This window comes from Solanum dulcamara, chromosome 7 (genome assembly GCF_947179165.1).
Source record: "Solanum dulcamara chromosome 7, daSolDulc1.2, whole genome shotgun sequence".
Lineage (NCBI taxonomy): Eukaryota > Viridiplantae > Streptophyta > Magnoliopsida > Solanales > Solanaceae > Solanum > Solanum dulcamara.
In genome coordinates this window covers 16,546,387-16,556,339 of record NC_077243.1, presented here as the reverse complement: position 1 = coordinate 16,556,339, position 9,953 = coordinate 16,546,387, and the positions used below count along the sequence as shown (strand labels likewise).

The 9,953-nt window shown below is 38.2% G+C and overlaps 1 protein-coding gene across 3 annotated transcripts; it reads right to left on the bottom strand.

Moving 5' to 3' along the window:
* Nucleotides 1-7,781, bottom strand: LOC129893871 (probable protein phosphatase 2C 76). Of its 3 annotated transcripts, none has more exons than XM_055969292.1 (9): nt 7,365-7,781; nt 6,597-6,891; nt 5,248-5,375; nt 4,020-4,118; nt 3,544-3,702; nt 2,953-3,039; nt 1,788-1,879; nt 889-963; nt 1-603 (listed from the first exon to the last, which is right to left on the bottom strand). In XM_055969292.1, exons 2-9 carry the CDS (start codon nt 6,851-6,853, stop codon nt 445-447), a joined length of 1,056 nt encoding a protein of 351 aa, XP_055825267.1. In that variant the 5' UTR covers nt 6,854-6,891; nt 7,365-7,781; the 3' UTR covers nt 1-444. The 3 variants fall into 3 exon arrangements, 2 of the variants coding, with proteins under 2 accessions (XP_055825267.1, XP_055825268.1); XM_055969293.1 differs by having other exon boundaries at nt 6,597-6,797; XR_008767597.1 differs by lacking the exons at nt 1-603; nt 889-963 and adding an exon at nt 2,250-2,740.
* Nucleotides 7,782-9,953: the final 2,172 nt, after the last annotated feature.

The window sequence follows — 9,953 nt, the reverse complement described above, 5'->3', positions numbered from 1 at the left end:
TTCTGGAAAGGGGCTAATATTTCCAGTCCATTTACCAACTTTGTTTAGCACTCAGGTTGGCTATATATACAATCACTTCCAAAAGGTAGCACGCCATTCATCATTATCTTCTTTGAAAGATCATATTGCATGGAAATCCTTTGATTGTTCCATGCAGCCAGGTAGACTTAAAAAGTAGAACTATCAAGTTTTTTCTACTTTAACTACGTTTCACAGTAAAGATTATCCAGACGGTACCCTCTACAGAAACGGAGAAAACATGCATGCACAGACACCTTAAATACAACAGTTTAAACAGTTTAAACAGAATGGAAAAATGATGCAAAGAAATGAATGAAAAAATGGCGGCCTCTTCTGATGCTATAGTCGGCAAAAATTGCATTGGCGACATCCCGTTGAGGCAACCTTGATCCAGAAAAGGCAGCTGCAACATCAACAAATTCTTCAACCTTGCTGGCTCCCCTCCGGTTCAGCCTTGTTATGGTTAAACTTCACCACTATGCAAGTAATATTATCAGCACTACCCCGAGTAAATGCAGTTTCCGTCAGCTTCCTAGCAGCTGCTTCTGGTTCTTCTTCTGCTTGTGCCAGTGATATGGCATCCTAGAGGACAACAACATCAGCAACTAAACTCAGAGAAAACATCTAAAGAGATCATCGACAAAGGAGGACAAAACCACTTCAGAAGTTTAGGCTTTGAGTTCTGACAAAAGGAAAAACAATCTCCCGGAGTTGCTGGTATATAGCCTAAATATCTTCGAGTTACGCTCCACCAAAAGGAGGCCAAGAGGACAGGAAACAGCGAGACAGACACAGAAAGAAATAAGGGGGGGGGGGCGGAGAGAAAACTGAAAGTAAAGAAAGCATGCATGCATGCACAGCACTTGCCTCATTTGGTACAACATCCCAGAGTCCATCACTGGCAAGCACGAGTAGTTCTAATTCCTCATCAATCTCTTGATCCTGAAACATATTGAGAGACGATAAATAACTTCCATAAATATCAAATGCCTTCAAGGCTCTAACTCATTTGTTTCGTAAGTAAATCCTTCCAACATAGCAAGCCCTTCACCCTTCTATCAGCCCTAATCCAATTGGTTAATGGCTTAATTCTTTTATATACATTGTTCTTTGGTCGCCATGCCTTGCAGGCTAACATTACTAGGACTAGACAGTCAAAAGGGAGTATCAACTCCTAGCCTTGGCAACTGACAAAGATTTCTGAGATGTGGTGGAAATAACAGTTTTTATTAATAGTTCATGAAGAAGCAGCTGGTTTTGTAGCCAAAAAAAGGAAAAAAGAATGTTACCCACAACCCAAGTAGTTAAGTCCTCTTTGAATAGAAATGTAATAAAGTTAAAACATTTTTCCTTTTTTAGCCAAATAAGTATTAATGCATAACTCTCACACACAGATTGACCACAACAGCGACGCTTAGATGAACTAGTTCATGAAATGTAAGTGTCGATGAAATGCAAGGGTCATCGCACACTTCCCCAGTTATCTAAACTCTTAACAATCCCTAGAACACATGCACTGACCTGCACCTCATTTAGGCTTTCCATGCCAGTGTATGGAAACAAAATTATTGCAACAAATGGCGACTGCTTGCAGGTAGGCCCGCAGGTCTTGACATATGGGATAGGACATCCCAAGCCAATTGCAAAAAAAAATTGCTTCTTCGGTCGAGACTCGAGAGGGGGAGCCTAGTAGTGCACGTCCTCCACCCACTATGACACTCATTTTCACACATCTAAAGAAGCAAAAAAATAGAGTGTAAATCTACCTGGATCTCAGGTTCAGCAACGACAAATTGCTTCAGCATCCGGTTGCCAAAAGCACGTGACATCGCTAATACACCTCCAACTCTCCAGGTACCTAATAATACAGAAACGGAAAACATAAATGGTGTATAGCCTAGGTACCTTTCATGGAGATCAGACCAAAATTCATAAACCAATAAGACGGAACTAAGGGTCCATTCACCTGATAAGACATTCACTAAATGTTAGAACATCAGATCTAATGCTTAGAAGAACAGATTGAATTTAACCCACCAGTAACTAGGGTTTTCCGAGAAAGCAAATAGTTGGTTAGATGGATCAGGGATGCCAGTAGACATTACCACATAGGCAAAACATCAATTTGAATATGGTCCTCAACTCCCATGCAAAAAACATTTCATAATTGTAGCATGCACACATGCAACCACATTTTAATACAAGTATAAGAGTAACTTGATTCTCACATGATCCATGCCACTCTGCCATATCTACCACCAACGGAATGGAAAGCATAAACTGGAGAACATTTGAGAAATTCAATCCAAACTTTTATGAAAACAATGAAATCTCCTCCACTAGCTTCTTCTTTCTAAGAAAACAAATAGTTAGTTAGATGGATGCAAGTGGACATTACCATACAGGCAAAGCATCTATTTCCAGATGGACACCTCCTTAGCTCCTATCCACTAAACATCTTCTAATTCTAGCATGCACTATCACATTTTAACACAATTTCAGGAGTCACTTGATTCCCAGATGACATGCAACGCTCTACCCAATCTACCACCTACAGAATGTTAAAGAAACTAGAGGAAAACAGAAAAATTCAAGCCGAACTTTATGACAACAATGAAGCTTCCTTCCTTTAGCTTCTTCCATCCTTCATAGTTTGCAGACATTTCAAACCTCTATAATTACATCCATGAAGCCTAAAAATCCTCCCTTTGACAAATGTCTGCACCACAATGGTATTACATCAATGCAAAACAAATGGAGGACAAGCAAATTGAATCTTTGTATTAGATGACTAATTAATGATAACACTTTTAGAGCATCAAAACAATCAGTATGATGTTCCATTTCCGACAACCCACAAGATGAAACTTCAATTAACAGGCAAGCAAACCCAATTTGAGTAATATTTCATAGGCAGAGAAAATTCCTCACCAGCCCACATCACAACACCTCCAGCCCTTTCAATTCTCTTCCGCTCATCGGTCCTATTGGGCTTATGATCCTCTGAAAGAGGAATTGCTGCCAAGCAAAAAACTGAACTTGTTAGGAGTCTAGCCAAGGTTGCTAGTTGCTCAAGATGGCATGCTACAATATGACGAGTGCAATAAGCAATTAACTATAACATATGAGAAAAACATACCATACAAAATACAGCATATGGCATGAGAGAATGGTAAAGCTTTCAGGAGTCCGGTGGCTACCCATTCTTTCTTGCTTCAATTTCAAGCTATACTATCAGTTACATTTTACTATTGTAAAAAAGAAAAACCCAAGTAATAGTACTCAATTGCTAAGTTGTTATCTTGTTTTACATTGTATGCCTGCTTTGAAGGACACAACCTTGCACTAACAGAAATCACATAATCTAGCTATCCTGCCAACATCACATTTTTAAACGAAGCAGAGATACTATACACTAATAAAAGAATCATCCCTCACCCCCTGGTGGCTGCTGAAACTATCTGCCACTATTTCTATTCTCAAATTCCAGAACCTTTTAAGCCATTATGAATCTGATGTTACCTTTTCCGCTCTTCGATATTATAGTCCGTGAGTCTCCAACATTTGCAACATAGAGATGGTTACCAACTAGAACTGCTGTTGAAGCAGTGGAACCATCATCTCGAAAGGTATCTTTTTCAGAGTCCAAGAAGTCCATATCTGTTTGTTGATATGTCTCGCCTGCAATATGATGAAAATAATGTATAAATCTTCAACAGTGTTAGAATTCAAAAAAGTAAGAAATAAACAAAGAGAGGAGAGAGGAGAGAGGAGAGAGGAGTTTCCAAGTTTTAGTATTCTTCAATTAGCATGTTGTTCAAGTACATAGCCCTTGCCATGATCATGCACTACACACTTCAGATGTTATGGAAGCATGAATATGTCACACTTTGATATGTCAGCTTCAATGGACAGATAGCACGCATTTCCAGTACACTGGGAAAGAAGAAAAGTGGAGATTCAAATTACGCATCCATAAGACAACATATAAAACTCACTTATGGCCAACTTGGTGTTTGTTGAAAATGATGGATGTTTCATTAGATTCTGAAAGAGATGTCCCTTCAGATACTCAGCTGCTCGGGAACCACCATGGCCTGCAGTAACAAGACATGATGATTAGAAAAAGTCAAAATCCATCTTTCTCAAGACACAAATTAAGATCAACACAAACACAAAAAAATAAAAAATAAGGAAAAATGCTTATTCTACCTAGTCTGCAGAAATGTAAGAAGACACAAACAAAGAGCAACGCAGACACACATACAAGAAAAAGAGAAATGCTAATTCTACCTCGTCTGCAGAAATGTAAGAATTTGTCAATCAAACATCTAAAAAAGAGCCAAAGTTGTCACACGCTCATATGAAATATTTGGGACTACAAAAAGTGGTCATTAGTTGCAAAGATGAGATAGAAAACATACAGTTTTTAGATTGCAAAACTGTTTCGCAAGCTTCCAAAGTAAGAGCAATTTAATAGTTGAAGATAAATGGAAAATCAATTTCAGTCTTACAGAAATCCCATGTAGAGGTCATGATTACTCTTACGCTGAGGACCGCCTCTCCCCAAGGCCCCCAACGGAAAAAAAGTTAAAGCAATCAGATCGAGGGGTATGTGATTTTAGAAAGGAGTACAAAGTCTCCCTAGTTTGAGGTTCTATTAATTCCATTCCAGTCTTCACTCCCCAGACCCCACTTTGTGGGACTACACTGGGTATGTTATTGTTGTAGAGCATCCCTCTCTTTTGAACTGTAGGTAGCATTTGCATTACAACCACATTTGATGTTGCTTTAGTTTTTGTATGGTTTTATATTTGGACGACAACAAGAACATAGATATGCGTTTTGATTTGTTATGGAAGAACAAGCTGTGTTTAAAGAATTGTTTTCAGAAAACAACCTTCGGCACAGTTTTTTGTATGTAGGAAAACAAAACAACTCTTTCCAGCACAGTAAAAACAATAGCTGTTTGTTTTCAAAAATAAAACTACCTGATTTCAGGAAACTAACTATTTGTTCAGTAAATCAAACAGACCCTACATTCACCAGTTCATGAAAACAATAGCTCACCGACACGTATTCATGTAGACACTAAGCTACTAATATAAAGACGAAATATAGGAAATACAAGCTTCAAGCAGGAAGATTCATAAGGCTTGATTTATCATTCATTATTTAAATTCAAAATCACACTCCAAGCTGAAGGATTAATTGGCAAGTTCTAACCATCAAATATCCCAAATAAGCAAACTGTCTTTCCATCAACTTCGGAAGTTTTGATGTCATAAAAATCCTCCATGGTGGCTCTTTTCCCTCTAAAGCTTGAATAACCACAACTCAGTTTTCCATCTTCACTGCCAAGCAGAAAAGAAGAAAAATAAGCATGAGTTTCTTTTTCAGAAGAATTTTGTTTAAGTATGAGCTGCTCATAGCAAAATACAAATGAACATAATTATACATGTATGGTAAACATGGCGAAAAAAGTGAAATCTGTATTATGTTGCCTCACCATGAACAACATATACCTAGTTAAGCTCAAAACCTTTATCGACATCATCCCTTTGTATGGAAAGGGTAAAGAAACAAGTCCAAGGCGAAAAAGTTCACTCTCAGTTGATCATCAATACTAGAGGCAATTAGATACTCCTTACCAAAATAGGAGTTAAATAATAAAACTTAGCATACAAAAGCTTGTCATTTTTCGATGCGCCGATCAGAAATGCTATATCACCAAGGCAATCTTCTAATAGTTTTAAAGGATTTTCTGCAAACGAATATCCCTAAGTTCTTCTTATTGATTTCTCATAATAGTCTACTGGAACTTCAAAATTTGGTACATCTCAAAAAACGTAGGCCAAAAAGAATGATTCATAAACAATCTGTTCTGCCACCATAAGTAGAATAGTGATGTCTCAAAGCCTGACCGTAAAGAATTAAGTCATGAATCTGTACTCCGGAGGAGTAACTTATGAGCCAAAAGCTGACAGCTTGTGCTAAGACGAAAAAGGCAACGTAGACAAGGAATCAGCTTTTTTAATGGTCTAGTTGACGAAGTGATGAGAGTGAGAGTATACTAAACTATAGAATATCAATTCTCCACACTCAACCCCTACCGCGTGCTAACTAATTGTATTTTTTGAGCATCAATTGCAGGCTAATACCTAGCTCGGAAAACACAGGTCTTGTTAGCTAATTCACATGCGGAAATATATGTAAAAGGAAACTAACTGTTGGACAAGGGATGCACACTCATCCCCTTAGACATCTGGATGATCAAGTCAAACTTAGTGAGTACATATCACAGCCACGAGAGGAACAAAGTCACAAAGCTTCATGGAGCTTATCGGCACCATGCAGTGCAAAGTATGTGTCTTACTATCTACATAATCCAGGAGGACTCTAAATGGAAACTACAAAGAATGCTATGCCATTTTGCAAGAGAAGCCTATGATCCATGAATGCTCCATCGGGTAAAACTAGTATTGGTTATCTTGCAATACTACATATCTCTTGGATATGATATTACAGTAGTCTGGAAAGGTAGACAACAATGTACATCTGCTAAAAAGAATCACCTCTTCCATCCTCCGCTGGCGTAACCACCACTATCATCCTTCTCCAGGGAAACATCAACAACAGGTCCTCCTTTAGCAGTTGCACCAGTATCCACCATCATGGTTCTCCTCGCTGTATATAGACTATTCCAAGAATAACTTACGCTACGAGTTGCATTCAAACTTTTAACGAGCTTGATAAATTGCCTTTCCTCAATGTGCCTATAAATTTGCGCAGCTTGAGAAAACACAAACCTTACGCAGCTATTGCATAACATCTAAATTTGATTTCCACATAAACTAGTTGAATTTGAAGCTGAAAAAAGAAAACCAGCAACTTTGATCATCAGATAAACCATTAAACAAAATTAACAACGAACATACCTTAAAAAAAAATAAAAAAATTGCAAAGCTTGTTTAAGCTGATAAAACTAGAAATCAAAACTCAAGCTTGTAGACTTGCTGCATTATTTTTATCCCTTATTTTTCTCAAGTGAGAGAGCACATATGTGCCGCCACCTGTTCCTGAATGAAAAGTTTATACCTAAAAATTGATCATAACTACAAGCTATCACTCACCATCTCTATCTCCTCAACTGTTGCACTTTAATTAAGCATTTAAAGAAACTACAAGTAGACAGATAATTAAACCATTTCCACAAATTCTCAGCGAATTAAATACAGTTACAAAAAAAATTAATAATTATAGCATCTCCACTTCAATTCCTTACTCAAGAGGATCAGAATGAGGGCAAAAAAAATTATGCAACATGATGGATCTGATCTTACAATCAAAAGAGTAGATTCCGTGAATCTCTGCTAGATCCATAGCCTTGAAAAAAAAATCAACCGATTTCATCAAAGGTAAAAAAAAAATTGATTATTAACAGATCGATCTCTGTAAGAACATTCAGGTTTATAAGGTCTACAGATATCAGAATCGAATGATGTAAAAGGGAAAGCAATCACAGAAGATCGCCGAATATCCAGAATCAGATTCACGAATCAGCTCCAGCTTTTTTCACGATCCATAAATTAAAAAATTCAAACGATCAATTAATAAATTGAAGAAGAATCTGAAACCCTAAGCACAGAGAGAGGAAAAAGTGAATGATGATAATAAGAAGTGTGTGTGAAAATGAGTGAAATGTGTTTATTGAGAGAGAGAGAGAGCGAGAGGGAGAGAGAGAGAGAGAGACGCCTGGCGCTGAGAGAGAATGGCAACGTGGCGTTCCACATGCATCCATTTCTGTACATGTTATAATCCAGTGGGCTTTGGACCCACCGCTTATTGTAAAGCCGGATCCAATACCCTTTTCTTGAATAATTTTACATCTAAGAGCTTACGTGGAGATGATTCCACTTGGTACTTCATGCCTTTTGTGTGTAGAGAACTTTTTTTTTTCTTTGTTTTGTTTTTATTCTATATTGCATTTGAAATTTAATTAAATTCGAATTAGTGTTTGACAAATCCCACTGAAAATAAAGTGTGCTCTAATAAAAGTGATTTCATATATTAAGCTATGTTTTTGTTGTTTTTATTTTAACTTTGAATAAATAATATTCACATAATTAAAATGGTAATATATATTTTTCATTGAGATTGAATTGGTGTTCACTTCAGTATACCGCTGGACTAGTTATTAGGGGTGGGCATAAAATACCGAAAACCGAATTACCGAACCGAATCGATTATTTCGGTATTTCGGTATTCGGTATTCGGTATTTCGGTCCGGTATTCGGTACCTAAATGTTAAATTTCGGTATTTCGGTTTCGGTTTCGGTATTTTATAATTTTCCCGTTCGGTATTCGGTAAATACCGAATACCGAATTTATTTCTATTGGCAATTGGGCCTCCTATAATTATTTCTGTTGGGCCCATTCGTATAATTTAACTATATCTAACCTACCCTAAGTCCCAGCCCAACTATGTAACATACCCTAAGTCCCTAACAGCCCATTAGCCCAATTAACTTATCCATTTCAGCATTCAATATTATCTCTATACTGCCCAACGCCCCAACCCTAATCTTCACTCTTCACTCATCACTCTTCACTTCTGAGTTCACCATCACCACCGCCCTTTAGCTTCACGCACGCCGCCTTCAGCCCTTCACGCACGCCGCCTTCAGCCCTTCACGCACGCCGCCTTCAGCCCTTCACGCACGCCGCCTTCAGCCCTTCACGCACGCCGCCTTCAGCCCTTCACGCCACCATCAGCTTCATGTTCTCCATCAAATATCAAATCTTTTGGAAAAATTTGTATGGAATTAGTGAAATAGAAGTTCCAGGTAAGAGATTCATGTTGATTGATGTCTCTTATTATCCTGAAAATCTGAAAATCTGAAGTGAGTGGAACTGTAGACAAGAACTGTATGGAGGGTTCGACATACAGCTGAGTCAACATGTTTAGTCTGTCTTAGCAACATACATTAGAAGTTGGTATCAGATTTTTGTGTCCATTCTTCACAAAGTTAATTTCTTTTTATTGTTCGACTTCTTTGTGTTTTCAGAGTATAAAGTTCATATTTATTTCTTTCTTGTCAATGGTAAGGAGGAGGAAATTACAATATGCAAGAGTCAGCAAATGATTCTGTGAGCTTCAATATTTATGCTAATGTATTCTGACTTACCTACTCTCCAAGTTTTTGTTTCCCTTTTTTTTCTTCCATTTTTCGATTAATTTGTTTTCTAGAATTCAAATTGGGGATGCTGCTGCTGCTGCAGGTAGTGTTGCAGCTTATGTTGTTTGTTGTTGTTGTGTGTTGCAGCTGAATCATTTTGTTGTTGTTGTTGCATGTTGTATGCTGTTGCAGGTGCTGTTGACTGTTGTGTGTAGTGTTGCAGCTTATTGTTGCTGCTGGTTGGCTTATTGTTGCTGCTGGTTGGCTTATTGTTGTTGCAGTGCAGCCTGCAGCCTGCAGGTGTTGTAGTTTGTTGTTGCTGCTGGTTGTAGTGTGTGTAGTTTGTTGTTGCCTGTTGGTTGCTGCAGGTGTTGTTGCTGCTGGTTGTAGTGTAGGGAGCTGCTGCAGCCTGCAGGTGTTGTTGCTGCTGGTTGTAGTGTGTGTAGGGAGCTGCTTGAGTGTGTTGCAGCTTATTGTTGCTGCTGGTTGGCTTATTGTTGCTACTTGGTGTTGTAGTGTGTGTAGGGAGCTGCAGTTTGTTGGAATTGTTGATGCTGAAGAAGGTGCAACTTGTTGGAGATATGTTGCTGCTGAAGAGGTGCTGGAGAATAGCCATGTAGTGCTCTAACAACTTCAGATTGGTTGTTGTTAACTTAATCTGACTTTGCTGCTGACTGCTGTTGGTTGTTGCTTGTTGTTGGCTCCAAGTAAATTGCATCCTCCAAGTTGCAAAACCATTTTGAGTGCATTAAT

Bases quoted from the DNA above. Each gene is read 5' to 3' on its own strand.
- LOC129893871 (XM_055969292.1), bottom strand. From the start codon at position 6,853: ATGTTATGCAATAGCTGCGTAAGGTTTGTGTTTTCTCAAGCTGCGCAA. The intron at 5,376-6,596 runs GTGATTCTTTTT...TCTGCTTGGCAG, and splicing joins GCCAGCGGAGGATGGAAGAG to TGAAGATGGAAAACTGAGTT. The intron at 3,040-3,543 runs GTAACATCAGAT...TTTGCTTGGCAG, and splicing joins AATATCGAAGAGCGGAAAAG to CAATTCCTCTTTCAGAGGAT.